Source organism: Pteropus alecto, unplaced genomic scaffold (genome assembly GCF_000325575.1).
Source record: "Pteropus alecto unplaced genomic scaffold, ASM32557v1 scaffold161, whole genome shotgun sequence".
Lineage (NCBI taxonomy): Eukaryota > Metazoa > Chordata > Mammalia > Chiroptera > Pteropodidae > Pteropus > Pteropus alecto.
The window spans coordinates 3,445,201-3,462,840 of NW_006432943.1; the positions used below are offsets into that span (position 1 = coordinate 3,445,201).

Genomic DNA, 17,640 nt, shown 5'->3' on the forward strand with positions numbered 1-17,640 from the left:
AGAGTGCAGTGAGAGTACAAAAATGTGCCTACTCTCTAGCACTTAAATAGGAATGTGTGCCACACACACAAAAGGGGTGCTATGGAAAGTAACCTCACAGAGTGTTCAGATCTAAGTTCCTAACTGGGTAGGTCGTGGTGGGTGGTCCTGACCCAGGCATATGACTTTGTTAGTAAAGTATCTTTCCCATAAGCAAGTCTTATCCCTTGTTCTTATGCATCTAGGTTAACATACCTTTGAAATAAATCTTAACCACCTTCAAGAAAGCACATAATCTTGTTAACTATCCTGTAATCCAATCCCCACCTTGCTTTTTGTCTTCCTTTCAAATGCATAATGGAAGCTGCACAACTGTTATTCTGTGGGGCATTTGAGATCTTGCTCCCCGACATAGGTCATCAGTTTGGCTCAAGCAAACTTATAAAAATTCTCTACAGGTTCGGACATTTCTTAGGTCGACAGCCATATTTTACTTTTTGTGTACAAGAAAGAAACATTACTTCCAATGAAGGCACTTAGAAAAGGCATTAGGAAGGAGCTAGTTTTGACTCCTGTGTAGTAGGAAGAGAACTGGTCTACAAATTGGGAGAACTAGGGTGAATACAGGTTCTGGTACTTTAGTGATTTTTCTCAGGCTTTACTTTCTTCACTGGAAAACAATTGCCTCCTAACCTAAAAACAACATCCAAGCAACCTACTTAGATACCAAGCTCTAGAGAAAACTGATAAAGTTTCACTAACTGAGGGCAAATGCTAATAGATCTCAAATAGTACCAAAGAACACTAACTGGAATACTTTACACACAATGCCTCTTTGGAGGAACAAACAAATCAAGTGTGTCTACAACAGCCTTTGGGTGTGACCAGATGGGTTAATTTTAAAGAAGTTCCAAAACGCAATACTGTAAAACCAAGTAAGTAATTTTAAGGACCCAGTCACAAATTACCATTACTACAATAAGGCCCTCGCAGCCCCGTTTTCACGTGATTTCTCCGGTGTTGACAGTCGCGGGGGCTGTTGACGTCTCAGGACTACTGCTTTGTGTCGTTCCTGCGAACCGCCTCTCAGAAGGGGCCCCCTAGCCTCCCAAACGGAGAAGCGGACCCACTCCCTCACCAGCCCTGCCCTGCCCGGTTCTCCCAGCCACCGCTCCCGGAAGTGCCATGAGCGTCGCTGCCTGGAGTGGGTGGAGCCAAGCATCGCTTCCGGAAGTGCCGTGAGGGTCGCTGTCTGAAGTGGGTGGAGCCAAGCATCGCTCCCGGAAGCTCGCTGGCCGGCTGGGCGGGGCTGCGGCTGCCACGTTGAAGCGGAACGTGGAGGTGGCCCTGGGCCGGGAGGAGGGGCGGCGGCGAATGCTGGAAGAGTCTGACGGGCGCCGAGCTAACGCAGGAACCGGTAGCCTGGGGTCCTCGCCAGGTGTGTCCACTCTGTTCCTTCCTATCCTCTTCGCCAGCCCTTAGGCCTTGAGGTAGAGTACGGGCCAAAGTTCTCCCGGCCTCGGTCTCCGCTCGTCTCCACCGGCCTGCGGCCGGGTCTCCGGTGGCGGCGCGCCCCTGTCTTGGTTTCGGGCCCGGCGGGACAACGCCTGGCGTCACGGCTGCTTTGGGTATCGCGCCGGTTCAAATCCGCCGTCGTTTCCACGGCTGAACAGGAGTTCCCCTGAGGCTTGCGACAGGGTGTCCTGCTTGGGCCGGTAACCGGGGTCTGGGGTTAGGAGACCTTCACAGCCTTCCTTGTGCACAAAGAGGTGCGGTCTCCAAGGGCGAGGGAAGGAAACAAACCTCAGGATTACTTTGGTTGACTTTAGTTTGGTTAGGAGTTTTTGCTTGTATTTTAACTATTGCCAGGTTGAAAGGTTCCTAGATTTTAACTAAAGGCTACTGTCATTTAACCAGAATTAGATTATTTTAAAGGCAGTGATCGCCAGTTGCAGCCTATACCTAGAAAGAAGTCTCATTAATTGTTGTGTGTTTTTGCTAATAAATTACACGATGGTAAATTACGGAGCAGGTGTAAAATAAATCAAATATTTTCTGGGCTTGTGGGCATTGTAAACTTTTATGTCTGCTCAAGGAACTTATTTTACATAGGTCTCTCTGAAGTTGCATTGATGGTCTGTGATAAAATTTTTCTTCCTAAACTGCCTTTTCTAAGTTTAGAAAACTGAAATTTGATTGTCTTTGTTGGCAACTGTAACTAATTGATAATTAGAACTTCATCCTTGTATCCTACTATCCTACGTTTTCTGTATAGACCGATGTTCTAGAGGTGGCTAAAATTTACCCATCTTTTATTAGTGGTTCTTCTGTGCTCCTTGTTTCTCATTGTCTCATAATTACAGCTCTGGGAAAGGTTTGTAAACTCTAAACATTTATTTGAGATTTGGAATGGATTGAGAACTATACTGCTTAATTTTATATAGAGTCTTCTCTAAAACAACATAAGAATACAAAGAAATCCGTAAACTGTAAAGAGCAGTGATTCTTAACCTTTTGGAATTCCACTCCCTTTTGAGGACCTGAAAAGCACTGAATCATCTTCCTAAAAAAATGCACACGCATATAGGATTTTCTGTATAATTTCATGAGGTTTGCCAGTCCTAAGTTAAAAACTCTTGTAAGGTGATATTATAAAATTGATTTTTGCATTGTTTTTAGAAACGTCATTCTTAGGTTAATTTCAGCTCAAAAAGTTTTATTTATTAGACTCCAGATAAGTATGACACCATTTAGTTCCGTAACCAGAGCACAGTGGCTCTTCGATTTGGTTATGGTTGAGTGAGATGAGCATAGAGCATTGATAACACTAAATAAGTCCTGTAGAGCAGATGTGCCCATTGATAATGAGATATATTGCTCTCACAAGATGAATTTTTGCTAAAGGCAATAATAGCTAGGGATTGTATTCTTAGTTTGGGAGTCAAAATTTCCAATTCTGTTACCTCCTTCACGTTTTACTTTCTGAGATATGGCTCTATGTATAGCATTGTAAGGTGATTTTTTTTTTTTTTTTTTTTTAGAAAATAGTACTGTTGGGTTTTAGAATTGTTTCACAAAATTATCATTTAGAAAATGAGCAGAAAGAAAAAGTTTCCACTTAACTGCATGCAGTTATGGAGAGAAAGTTGGATGAAAAAATGAGTTCTAGGCTGGAACATAAATTCTCTTCAGTAGATGTATTAAAGATTTGCTGGGATAAACATTTTAAATTGTTACTTTTGTAACAACTCATTTATGGGTATTTATTTACTACCTGCCAGGTACTATTCTTAGCACTATGTGTAATACCACATTTAATTTTTTTCAACAACCCTATGGTATCCATACTTTTATTATACATATTTTACCAAGTGAGTAGCCAAAATACACATAGGTAAAGTTACATGCCTCAAGTTATAGGATATGGTGGGGCTGGGATTTAAACTGAGGGTGTTGGCTCTAAATTCCATACTCTTAACTGCTGTGTTATAGATATTATCCTGTAGATGGCATATGGAACAAGCCACTGTCTTCACACCTTTTTATATTTTCAGAATGATTATGTTCCGTGTAAAATAGTCTTGAATTAATTGAATGAAAAAGTCTGCATACTGTGAATTCTAATTACATATAATATTGAAAGAAAATTACATGAAGCTTTTAAAGCAATTTTACTTGGGAAGAACGCATAGTTTAATCTAAGACTTGTTTGTATTTTCAAGAATATTAGTTACAGCTAATGAATGATCATTTATAAGAGAAGGAAAGATATATACATCCTGATGAAACAGTATTTCCATAGCATTCTTAGTAGTTTTGAGAATGATTACAATAGGTAGATTATGGTAGTCTTGTTTAGATTTAGATCATACAATATAGTTCCAGGCCATTGTTGTGTAGGGTTTTTTTTTTTTTCTTTTTTAATTTGTTTTGTGTTTACAGATGGTATTGAAGCCTTGGGTTCAGTACAGGTTAATATGCAGAACTGCTTCTGATGGAACATTGAGTACTAAGACAAAAAATAGACTTTTATAAATCCTTTGAATTCCCACTTAACCATTTTATGTTTTTGCAAGTTCATATCTTTCTCTTTCATTAAATGTTACACATTAACCAAGTGTTCATGAATTAGGTAGCTGTCGATGTACCTTTGCTCTTAGAGTTACTGTGATTCAGTTGGGTTTTTTAAAAGAAAATATATAGCTCTTTTGTTTTCACTTTTAGAAATTATTCTAAAGGCATTTTATAAAATCTCTTTTCCTCCCTAACAATACTTTCCCCTATTTATATATGTGAGAGAGAGAGTGTGTGTGTGTATGTGTGTATATATATATTTTTTGTTTTTAGGCGAGGCAACCCTTGGTTGACCTCACAGATTGAAAGGACATTGTCAGCTTACAATCCCTTATTTTTTTTTATTTTTTATTTTTTACGCCTACAGCATCTGGTCTTTCTAGGCGGTCTCACATCCAAGTACTAACCAGGCCTGACCCTGCTTACCTTCCGAGATCAGACGGTATCAGCTTGTTCAGGGTAGCATGGCCATAGCCCCCTATTTTTTAAATAAGAAAAGATCTCTCAAAACAGTAAAGAATTTAAAACTTTAATGTTTTACCTGAAATTGGCTTTTCTAACACATCAGTCTATTTGAATTCCTCTAAAGGTAAATATTCAAAGTCAAACAAACAAAACTTTTGTGTACCTCACCCTGTGCTAAGTAATTTTGAGTCCCAAAAGGGTAAAACTTGTATTACTTGTTTTGAAAAAAGACTGTCTAGCTAGTGAGGCAAGATAATATATAAAACTATTGGTAAAAAGGGAGTGGGAAAATATGTAAACAATATGTACTGATAGAATGTTATAAAGTTTTGTTAAGATACAATAAAACATTTTATTATAAAATGCTTAAAGTGTGGTATAGACAAATATAAACAGTTAAGAGTTTATTTAGATCAGCATGGATTGGATCCTTAGGGCAGTTTTCATGAAGGAGCTACAACTTGGATTTGACAGTTGGCTGAGAGGAAGAAGGCATTTCATATAAAGAAAATGGGCTTTTTCACTTAGAAAATTGGGAGTTTTTTCTTCAGAATCTTAGGAAATTAGACGTGTAGTTTTCTTGATTAAGCTCATGATAGTAATAATTTTTAAAAGTAGTTAGCATGTTAAAACACTTAATAACCTATGTGTTAAGCATTGTGTTTTGCCCTCTATAAAATACATTATCTCATTTAAATCTCTCAGCATCCCATGAGGTAGTCATTCTTATCTCCATTTTACAAATGTAGAAACTGGGACTCAGAGAGGTTAAATAATGTGTCCAAGGTATCATAAGTAGAAGAGCCAATATTCAAATTGAAGATTGAATTTAGAGGCCCCGCTTTTAATCATGAGTGATTCAATGTAATCTACTTTTACTTAACCTAGCACAGTTTATAAAATACATTTTTTCTCATAATTTCATTATGCATCATAGTTTTTACCATTATTTCTTCTAAATGTTAATATTTCTTCGATGATTAAAATGAATATCTGAACTTGTCGAAGTAAGTAGGAGCTTGGATTCGAGCTAAACTTTTTTTTTAATTTATGCCTACAGCACCTGGTCTTCCTAGGTGGTCTCCCATCCAAGTACTAACCAGGACCGACCCTGCTTAGCTTCCGAGATCAGACATCAGGCTTGTTAAGGGTGGCATGGCCATAGATCATGAACTGTGGCTCCACTGAGGCGTGAACCCAGGACCTTCTGCGTATAAAGCAGACATGCTAACCGCTGCATTATAGAACGATGTCCTTGAGCTAAACTTCTGAGTTCAAATCTTGACTCTGCCTCTTGCTGGCATGTTTAAATTATTTAATCTTTCTATGCCTTAATTTTATCATCTATAAAATATTTAAGTGTAACAGTTTGAACCTGCGACTCAGGGCATATTGTTAGTCTAAGGTCCTCTTAAGACGACTAGTAGAGGATGAACTTCATTTAGAGCTGAGTAAGAGAACTGGCAGAAGTACTGTTGCAGAGCGTTGAGTGTATTTATAGCTAAACGAAACAAAAGTGGGAATTAGGAAGGAAGAATAAAATGTACATGTTAAATATCTGACAATGTAGGAATTGGTTATAAAACTTTTAAAAATTAAGAGAACTGGGAAGTATAAAATTGGAGGTAGAATAAATTTGGGGACTGCCTCATCTGTAATGGCTGGAAGTCAAAGGACATCATTTAAAGCTGACAAATTAGTTAGTAGAAGTATAAGCATACTTAACAGTACAAAGGTAAACACAGAAAGATAATACTATTGACTGTAACTGTGTAGTGCAAGAGGGTCAGTATGATTACACAAGCTAATTTCTTTAGTGCTCATAGTTATTGTATAAAGAAATAGAGGGTAAATAGTATTAAACAAAATTATTTAAAATTATGATTATAAGATAGAACCAGAAACAGAACAAAAATACAAATTATCCTAATTATCTGAAAAATTATAAATACACAAAAAGAAAATAACAGTGAAAGTATTTTTAAGTATAAAACCAAACATAGCAAAGTAAGATAGAACTAGGAGCAACCATATCTGTCATATCAATACATTTTAAATGGCTTTATTAGCCTATTTTGAAAAGATTTTCAAATTGAATCACCCAGCAAAGTCTGATATTTTTTCCTTTTTTCTTTTTTTGCTGTATTCAAGGCAGCCAGTGAAAACAGTGGTTCAAAAGTTGAAACGGCACAAGTATATACATAAAGGCAAATAAACAGAAAACTAGGATGTTGGTCTTAACATGAGACAAAGTGGAATTCAGGCCCAAAGGCATTATTTAAGACTAAGAAAAATACTTCATAAAGCGAAAATGTGTATTTGAAAGTGAACATTTAACATTATGAATATCTTTCTACTAAATAAATATGTATTAAATAACGAAGTAACTTTCATAAAGCAAGTTTCAGGAGATACCAAGAGAAATAGGCATAAATACATTAGTGGTAAAAGCGTTTTAATTCTTGGTCCAAGACAGATCAAATGGGGGGAAAAAATAGGGATATGGAAGACCTAAAATAAGTAATAGGATAGATTCGATGAATATATATTGAACTTGACCCTGAAAACAGAGCACCCCTTTTATTAGGTCTCATGGACCATTCACAGAAGCACCTATATATGCTCCAAAGAAAACTTCAATAACTCTCATAAAGGAAAAATAGTATAGAAAAATCACAGTGTACCAAAAATAAAGGCTTCTCTACTTGAATATTAAATTCAAACAATTCTTGGATCAGTGGAAAATACAAACGAAAATTGTAGACTGTATAGACGACCATAGTAATGAAAACACTAGGGAATTCTAACTTACCAAAAATGACCTTTGAAGTAGATTAGTTTCCATGGAAGAAATGGAGAAAATTACCAAAGAATAAACTCCCCCCAAAAGTACCAGAACATAGAAAAAGAAAGAAAACTCCCACATTTTTTTGTGAAGCAAGTAAAACATTGATATCAAAACCTGACAAAGATTGCACAAAAGAAGAAAACACAAAGGAATAAATCTCACTTATGACTATAAAAGCAAAACTCTTTTTAAACAAATGGGATCTAGCAGCACATTAGGATAATACATCATGATCAGGAGAAGTTAATTCAGAGTATGAGAAGATGGTTCACTATTAGGAAATCTATTAGTATAATTTGTTTTATTGATAGGCCAAAGGTGAAAAATCGTATGAGCATCTCCAGTTATCTAATGAAAAGCATTTGGCAAAATTCAACACTGAATTTTTATAAATAGCATTCAATAAAACAGTAGTCAATGGCTATTTCCTTACATTATGTATACATATCTGTATATACATATGTGTATCTCAAATCCCAGTCATGCTTAATGGTGATAGACTAGTCTTTCCCACCAAAGAAAGGAACAAGGCAAGACATCTCACTGTTATCACTACTGTTTGACATGGTACTACAAATACTAGCCAACTCAGACAAGAGAAAGAAATTTAGAGAAATAACAAGTTTGAAACAAGAAGGTAACTGTCACTGTTAGCATGTGATATGGGTGAATATATGGAAGACCCAACAGAATCTACTGAAAAATTACTCCAAAAAGAGAATTCGATAAGATAGCAGGATACAAAATTAATATTAAATCATTAGCCTTCATACAACAATGAGAAGAAGATGGGCAATATCATAGAGAAAAAAAGTCACATTTACAAGCAAACTGAAAGATGAAATACTTAGGAATAAGCAAACCCAATATGTCAAAAAAAAAACTGAAAGATTTAAAAAAAGACTTAAAAGATGCTATGGTCTCAATAGGAAGTCTCAGCATTAATGTTGAATTCTCCATAAATTAATTATTTGATACAGATTCAATAAAAATTATTTTTTTCTGGAATTGACCAAAAAACTATTCTAATTTATGTAGCAAAATAAACAGTAATAACAAGGAAAACAGGGTGAGTGGAAAGCAGTGGATAGGGGTTATTGAAATTATACGCACATAAAGCCTCAGTATGTATGTATGTATGTATGTATTTACTTTTTTTTTTTTTTTTTTAACACCTGCAGCACCTGGTATTCCTAGGTAGTCTCCCATCCAAGTACTAACCAGGCCTGATCCTGCTTAACTTCCAAGATCAGACAGGATTGGGTACATTCAGGGTGGCATGGCTGTAGACAAGCCTCAGTATTTAGAACAGTGTAGTGTCTAGCATGTAAATAAATAACAAATGGAAATCCAGAAATAAACCTAAGTATATATAGGAATAGAAATCCTAATTTATATCTTAATACCAACAGGAATATAAACCTTAATATTAAATCTAGAAATAAACCTAAATACAGAAATTTAGTACATTAATAAGATATCTGAAATTAGTAGGAAAAGACTTTAATAAATGGCTTTGGAGTAATAAGAAAAGAATAAACTTTGAACATTCATTGTATACTAGTATATACTCCACATGAGTCAAAATTTAAAGAATAAGCCATAAATGAATTCACTAGAAGAAAAAGGGTGAATTTCTTCTTCATCTTGGCATGCAGAAAGCCTTTCTAATCAAAATTTAGAATCCATTTTTTTAAAAGTGATAAATTTGACTATAAAAATGGTACATTCATACAATGGAATATTTTTCAGTGCTAAAAAGAAATGAACTATGAAGTCACAAAAAGACATGGAGGAACCTTAAATGCCTATTGATAAGTGAAAAAAGCCAATCTGAAAAAGTTATATATTGTATGATTATAACTGACATTTTGGAAAAGGCAAAACTATGGAGACAGTGAAAAAGTAGTGGTTCCTCGGAGGGAGGGAGGAGAGAGAGAGGAAGAAAGGGATAACTAGGTGGAGCACAGAGAATTTCTAGGGCAGGGTAACTTGTGAATGATGCTGTGATGGTGGATACATGTCATTATACATTTGTCAAAACCCACTGAATGTACAACACAAAGAGTGAACCCCAATGTGAACTATGGACTTTGGGTGATAATGTGTCAGTGTTGATTTCATTGATTATAACAAATGTACCACTGTGGTGCAGGATTTTGATGGTAGGAGAGGTTGCGGTTGAGGGAGTGGGAGGGAGGTATGTGGGAACTTTATATACTTTTCACTCAATTTTTTGTGAACCTAAAACTATTCTAATAAAAATCTTAAAAAAATAAAATAAAAATCCCTTTTGTTAGAGAATCACAATCAAAATAAAAATCTGGTGAAAGGTAAAAATATATAAGCAAAATCAAGAAATAGTTTGGTAACCTAATAGAAAAATAGACAAGTGATACAAGAATAGACAGAAAAGGTGACAGAGAAGGACATATGGATGACCCATAACCATTTGAAAAAGATGATCAATGTTATTTATAGTATGAGAAATGCAAATTAGCTAACAGAGCCAACATTTTTTCACTTATCAATCATGTTGGTAAAAATCTAAAAGTGTTACCAAAAAAAAGTCTCTGATAAGGCCGTAGGGCAGCAGCTGCTCATGAATTATTAATTAATTACTCTTGGAAATGTGAACAGGTACATTGCCATGGAGGGAAACATGGCAGTATCCCTCAAAAGTAAAGTTGCATTTATCTTTTAACCCAGCAGTTTTACTTCTGGAAATTCATAGCTATTCCTGCCCATGAATGAAACGATACGTACATATAGCCATTTATTTCAGCATGGTTTGCAAAGATTAGAAACAACTCAGATGTCATCTATAGTGGACTAAGTAATTAAATTATAGATTATGGTACATTTTACAGTGGAATACTATGCCATGTGAATGCGTTTATGTAAAATAACATTTTTTTTTTTAACCTATAGCACAATACTTCCTGAGTTTTTCTACCAAAGTAACTTTAACAGAGAGAATATGTAAACTAGTATAGAGGATTGTAGTAACCAGTTTTTAAAAAATTTCTGCTTTATCTTTAAAATCTGTATGCTTACTATATTATTCTGTAGTAAAGTCTATTTTTAATGTAAAATTAATTTTAAAAACTTATCATTGAGTGATCCTGCTCCAGGAAGATGCACTTTTTTATGTGCCTTCTCTTACTCCTGATACATTTCTACTTCTGAGAAGCATATAGTGAAGCAAGTTTTTTCCAGACTGATTTTTCAGATGAAGGACTATAATCTGTGAACAATTAGAATAGTCTTATATTTATTTGTCTCGAAATAATTTAACACATTTCTCTTCTAATATTGAACATTCTCAACACGATACCTAATTTGATTTATTGATATTCAGGCATTACTAATGAGGTAGTGGTTTGTCCATTATATTTCTCTGTTACATATACATGTTCAATATATGTCTATGTAAAATATTCTCTTTAGCAGGATGAAGTTAAAGGAAGTAGATCTTACGGCCATGCAGGCATGGAGCCCTGCCCAGAATCATCCCATTTACCTAGCTACAGGTAAGTTCAGCAGAGAAAATAGTACAGTCACCAAATTTCTTCTTTTCCACATCTGACTTATTCATACCTGTTTCTTTAAGATTCAGTTAAAGCTTCATCTCTAGAAAGCATCTCTTCCCTGGCAGGATACTTCCCTTCTTCCTACCATCTGAGTTCAGTGACCTTCCTCTGTGTTCTCATAGCACCTGTGCATCATAGCATTAATCATGATATAATATCTTCACCACTTCATAAGAATTTTGTTTTATCTTTTTTGTTTTATCTTTATTCCTCCAGTATTAAGCACGATAACATATGAAAATAGTTAATAAATATCAATTTGAGTAAATGAACAATTGTTATGCTAGCATTTTTATATATATATATATATAAATTTATATATATAAAGTTGGAGTTATATCATTAGTGACTATGCATAGATATAGTAAATCATGGCACTGTTTTTGCAGAAAGTTTCAAAAATATCTACAGGCTTAAAAAATTGACTGCACTACCTGCTCTTAACAAATATCATCTCTGAGCCCTGTGTTAGGATCTCATTGCTATAATAATTTAAACATTTCAGTGGCATATGTGCTGAGATTTCAGCCACTAATACAGCACTCATGAGTGAGATAATTGAAAAACATGCATTTAATTTCTATTTTGTATGGTTTTCTCTGAGTCTTTTATTTTTGCATGCATAGTTACCATAAATGTATTTTCTGTAGGAACATCTGCTCAGCAGTTGGATGCAACATTTAGTACTAATGCTTCCCTTGAGATATTTGAATTAGACCTTTCTGATCCATCCTTGGATATGAAATCTTGTGCCACTTTCTCTTCTTCTCACAGGTATGAGATTCAACCTTAAATTTACATAATGATATTTAATTATATGTTGTGATCGATGCCTACTTTGTCTAAAAATATGCCATTAGAAAGTGCAAAGAATACCATCAATGATATGAAATATTTTGTGAAAAAATATGAGTGAATTTCTATGGAAAAAGAGTCTATGTCAACTGATTTTTTTTTTTTTTATTGTCGACTGTTATGTGTAAGACAGGAAGGAAAGGATCTAGTTTCTAGTATTCTTTTCCTTATGATACATATAGTAGAGTTACTTTCTTTTAACTCCTTTATCTTACCTGTTTACAAAAAGAGAGGCATGACTAGAAAAAAGTAGTTAGTTGGATATGACCATTTAGACATTAATAGTGATTATCTCAAAATGGTAGGTTGTTTTAATTTTTTTCTTGTACTTAACCTAGATATGAAAGTACATTTCACAGAGAATTTTACTAACATGATTCCTGATACAGTAGATATTTGGATCAACTTTTCAATCGCTGTTTACTCCTTGTAATGCAGAGAAAGTACACTTTCATTTGAGTAGTAACATTGCTTTTTTGCCTCAGTAGCTTGGCAGATTTTGGTGAAGAGATTGTACCTTAGCTAACATAATACAGCTCAAATCGTGGAGTCTTAAGGGACCACTCATATTCTTCAGAGCTCTTCCATGTGATGTGAATCCCAGATACTTTTTGTCTAGCAGTTTTTCTACTCACCACCATCTCATTGTCTGTCATCATATACCTCCATGCCACTTTCATATTTCATCTCCATGCCAAATCATAATCTTTTATTCTCCACTAGTTAGGGGTACTTGTCATAATAGACATAATTTTGATGTCACTTTTCTACTGTCAGAATACACTATTTTTTCTTAAAAAATGACAGATCACTCCCTTTACTAACAGACCACTTGTTGGTGAGTACTTCTGTAATGAAATAGAGTTAAGGAAATGGTTAAGGAACTCTTTTTCAGATGAACCAAAAGCAGCTTAGGAAGATTAAGTAACTTTCCCAGGGTCTCACAGTTTCTGAATGGTAAAACCATTTAAAAGCCCATATCTTTTGACATGTGTAATCACACTATATTACCTTTACAAAAGAGTTTTTTTATTCTTTAAGATTACAAAATCAAATATGCACATACGAGTATAAATAAAAACTAAAATGCCATTTCACCAAATCTTGCAGTTGTCAGGAATAGAAGAGAAGCAATGTTTTAATTTCAAATTCTTTTCTACATTTATTTGATTTCAAAAATGAGTTATTTTACCTATTTTCTCTTACAGGTACCACAAGTTGATTTGGGGTCCTCATAAGGTGGATTCCAAGGGAAATATCTCTGGAGTTCTGATTGCAGGTGGTGAAAATGGAAATATTATTCTTTATGATCCTTCTAAAATTATAGCTGGAGACAAGGAAGTAGTGATTGCCCAGAATGACAAACATACCGGCCCAGTGAGAGCCTTGGATGTGAACATTTTCCAGGTTAGACTTTTGACATTTATTCATAATTCTTGAGACATGTGCTGCTTATGTGAAATAAGTATATGAATCTACTATGCCTAAGTCTTGGAACCAAAAGCTAAAAATATGTGCCTTTGTAGGTTGATGAGTGAATATATTTGTTTGAGGAATGAAGGATTCACAGTTGGGTTCAGGATAGGTAATACTAACTCCATGATCTGGCTGATGGGTTTAATTTAGAGAAGTCTGGATATATCACCGCATCTGACTGGACATTTTTTAAATGGTAGGAACCCCAAAGATTGGAAACCTTGCCTTTTAAAAATTTGTGCTTGTTCAGCATTAGGTTGGTGCTGTGGTGCCTGGGTTAATCCACTGTTTTACTAATTGAGAAATTTTGTGGTTTTGTGACAAAGAGATTACTGCTCTATCAAATAATTAGAAATATACACAAATATAGTCCAAATTTAATTAATAGGCATTTAAGGAGTCTTTCTACTGTTGCCATCATAAATATTACTAAATGTTAATTATATAAATGTGTAGGTTAATAAATATCTTCAATTAATAGGATACTAGAGTATAACAACCAAAAAATAAATATTATCTTAAAGTTTAGTTATTTTTCTTGTATTACAAATAGATACTTAGAATATAAAAATATAAAACCCAAACTTCCTAATTTCTACAGTTTTTGATATCTCTTCTGTAGAAAACTAGTTCCTTTGTTAATTGAATTAAACAGCTACTGATTTTTTGGTTAGTGTCTTGTAGATTATAAGTGGCTATTACCATATAATTCCTCTGTTTTTGTAGTTGTATGTTGATCAGAGAGGAATTTATGAGAGTGAACAATAAAGGATGAAGGTTGATACACAAAGCTCATTTTAGGGTCTTTTTGACTGTAAAAGTATGCAACAGAGATAACCTATAAATATTGCTACCTGAAACAAGGTTGAGTGTAAATGAGGTAGAATTACATAAGGATTTAAGACAAGAGATTTTACTAGCCCTATCTTGATCTGGCTCTAGAAGCTGGCTTTGCAGTATCCTGAGATAGATGCTATTATTTTAGGATTCATTTATTTGTCTGAAAACAATAATTGCTGACTTGTTTCTGTCTCTTACAATCAGATCTCTTTCCAGAGATGCAAAACCACAAATGATAATCTCCGAATGGTTGCATGATTGTTTTAAGAATTTATCCATGTAATTATTTTTTAATGTCTTGTATTAAAATGTCAGTACACATATTATCTTTTTAAGTTAAATAGAATTTTATAATACGTTTCTCTAAAAACACATATAAATTTTAGATTGTTATATATATTATGTAGGAATTCCTACATTTTGCTTTTTTAATTAAATAGAAAAATTGTATGTCCTAAAACTGACAGGTCTTTTGTAAATGCTGTTTAGTTATTAATTATTTCTTATTGCAGACTAATCTGGTAGCCTCTGGTGCTAATGAATCTGAAATCTACATTTGGGATCTAAACAATTTTACAGCTCCAATGACACCAGGAGCCAAAACACAGGTATTACATTAATTTTGGTATAATCAAAAGAACAAAATCGGTTCTACACTTAAATTATTTCAGTTTTTCACACAAAATAGACTTTTTAAAAATCAATGTTTATTTGTATTTTTTTTTTTCATAATTTATGAAGCAATCCTCTCAATAAGTCTACTAGACCTATAGTACCCACCTGGTACTATACATAGCTATTACAATATTATTGACTATATTCCCTATGCTATACTTACATCCCCATGACTGTTTTGTAACTACCAATTTATACTTCTTAATCCTTCACCCTTTTTCAGCCAGAGGGAGACAAATACCATATGATCTCACTTATGTGTGGAATCAAAAAAAACAAAATAAAAACAAAAACAGACTCTTAGATACAGAGAACAAACTGATGGTTGACAGATGGGAGGAGGATTGAGCGGGGCTGGGTGAAAAAGATAAAATCAATGTTTAGATGTCATTGATTTTCCTTCAGTGTAGTAGTCTTAATAAATGTTTTTTCAAAGTATCAGTTGAAGTCCTTCAACAACAAATATTTTTTCAGTGCCTGCCATCTGCCAGAGACTGATGTACTAGACGTACAGTAGTGAATAAAACAGATAGGTTTTCTTAGATATGTTGAAAACTTAGGAATGTAAAGCATTCCTAAGTTTTAATGAATAGATCAAATTTTTAAGTAATCCATTTTTAAAAAAGAAAGATTTTGTAGTTAAACTTGATTATAATTAAGAAATAGATTTTAATAGTTTATTCCTTATAGCCCCCAGAAGATATCAGCTGCATTGCGTGGAACAGACAAGTTCAGCATATTTTAGCATCAGCCAGTCCCAGTGGCCGGGCCACTGTATGGGATCTTAGAAAAAATGAACCTATCATTAAAGTCAGCGATCATAGTAACAGGGTAAGTATATGATTGATTTGTGATGAACACGTATTTCTGCTATAGGTATTCTTATATTGTTTGTCAGACTTGGCAACAAATCAGATTTCTAAAAAGTCAAATCCTATCTTGGACTAATCATGTTGGAATGAGAGGAGTTTTCCTTGAGGAAAATAATAAAATTCCCAATAAACTATATTGACTATTATTAATGATGAGAGATTGGTTAATCAAGGGGCTTATTCCATGATGCACTGGTTGTTTTGCTTTGCTCGTTGTTTCAAAGCATTACAACAATTTTTTAATTCATCTTTGGCTTTTTCTAGAATATACAGATTTTTCCTGCTAGTAATTTTATGGCTGTGAACGTGTAGTTTCTAAACTCTTGGCTTCAACTCTTCCAATCAAATACTGTAAAGTGAGCTAATATTCTTCTCTCACTTGCCCAGTGCACATTAAGTTTTGACCTTACAAATTTCTTAATATTGTTTCATCATTTGCTATAAGATAATTTAGACACAGTTAAGGTCTTATTTTTGTTAGTTTTTAAGTACTTGGTATGGTTTTACATTTTCAAAAACAAGTTTGCATAAATCAGAGTACATGTATAATTTTAAAATAACAGTAACAACAAAAAGCTATTTAGAAACTTTTCTTCAGGGTATTATTTTTCAATGACTCGGGAGTTTTAAAACAAATTTCAGTGGAATAAAGCATACAGTAAGCATTTTAGTCATCTTCTAGAATACTTCTAAATAATTCTCAATGTTAATTTATCCCCCGGTGAAAATTTAATTGGTAGTTGTTGCTTTAGACAGTCTCTCTTGATTTTTCTGATAAAAATAGAAGGTATGGATTTTCTTTGTTATTAAAATCTTTCTTTATTTTTATTTTTCCGAAAGTTAAATTTTAAACTTACATAAAACTCTCCTCCTAGTTACTATTTTGACAGGAAAACATATTTTTGGCATAGAATTATTTTGGCTCAGAATGATTTTATACATCAGATAGCTGGATGAATTGAAAACATTTAAATTTTTCACTTTTAAGACTACTGTTTAATACTGTTTAATAAAATTTAATAGTTTTAGAAGGTTGGTTTTTAAATAAACTAAGCCTGTGCTGATGTGTTCTACTGTTTGTTTCAACAAAGGCATATTCCTTACGGTCATTTTGGCTTTTTGTAAGGTAATATGATTGATAAAATGTGAGCCTTAACTATCTGCAGATGCATTGCTCTGGGTTGGCGTGGCATCCTGATGTTGCTACTCAGATGGTCCTTGCATCTGAGGATGATAGGTTACCAGTGATCCAGATGTGGGATCTTCGCTTTGCCTCCTCTCCACTTCATGTCCTGGAAAACCATGCCAGGTATCATGTTGCTCTTCCAAGGAACTTGATTTGTTTATTTTTTAAAACATATTTACTTACTACTTGAATTATCAGATGATTTTTATTCAGTTAGGGAATCTACTTTGTCTCTATCTTGTATAAATATAAATGGTTAGTTTTTATTTAAAGTACTAGTCATCTGATTTTCTCTAGCCAGATCATATCATAACAACATGAAAATGTGTAGCAGATTTTTCACTACTTATTTCAAGTAATAATAGATCAAATTTCAGTATATCACAACAGTTTGGGACAAATCTTGACATTATACAATTTGCTTTTTATTAGGGTCATCATACTTGGTCTTTCATGACATTCAATGTCAAGCAGCAGTTGAAAAGTTTGTTTTATTTCTAAGTTTTTATTTCAATTTAAAAGCAAACATTTTTGAGAAATTAGGTGGTTCATTCTGCTTTCAATTTTAATAAATGTGAGGATGCTCTCAAATGATATGAGTTTTCTCATGTTAGTTTTAGTAGCATTAAATTTAATTAGTAATTTAGCAAATTTCCTGTCATTGATATTCAAATACCTAGAGAGTTTATATACATTCTTTCAATGTTTTTAAACAAGAGACAAGTAATGTTGGGCTTTTTTTCTTTTTTCCTAATTAGGGATATATAAACTAAAAGT

General features: G+C 33.8%; 1 protein-coding gene and 2 pseudogenes across 17 annotated transcripts in view; 1 reads left to right on the forward strand and 2 right to left on the reverse strand.

The window, feature by feature from the left end:
* The first annotated feature begins 1,274 nt into the window (after positions 1-1,274).
* The window catches only part of SEC31A (SEC31 homolog A, COPII coat complex component), a 61,436-nt gene continuing 45,070 nt past the window's right edge, over positions 1,275-17,640 (forward strand). For 7 of the 17 annotated variants that reach the window (XM_015586076.2, XM_015586077.2, XM_015586079.2 and 4 more), the window contains exons 1-7: positions 1,276-1,417; positions 10,817-10,899; positions 11,610-11,733; positions 13,023-13,221; positions 14,643-14,738; positions 15,496-15,636; positions 16,844-16,986. In XM_015586076.2, coding sequence (XP_015441562.1) covers positions 10,821-10,899; positions 11,610-11,733; positions 13,023-13,221; positions 14,643-14,738; positions 15,496-15,636; positions 16,844-16,986 — 782 coding nt within the window. In that variant the 5' untranslated portion in view covers positions 1,276-1,417; positions 10,817-10,820. Of the gene's footprint in view, positions 1,470-10,816; positions 10,900-11,609; positions 11,734-13,022; positions 13,222-14,642; positions 14,739-15,495; positions 15,637-16,843; positions 16,987-17,640 lie in introns of all 17 variants that reach the window. The other 10 variants (XM_006907594.3, XM_006907596.3, XM_006907600.3 and 7 more) reach the window with 5 other exon arrangements.
* On the reverse strand, positions 5,570-5,685 carry LOC112476348 (annotated as a pseudogene).
* Positions 8,539-8,657, reverse strand: LOC112476393 (annotated as a pseudogene).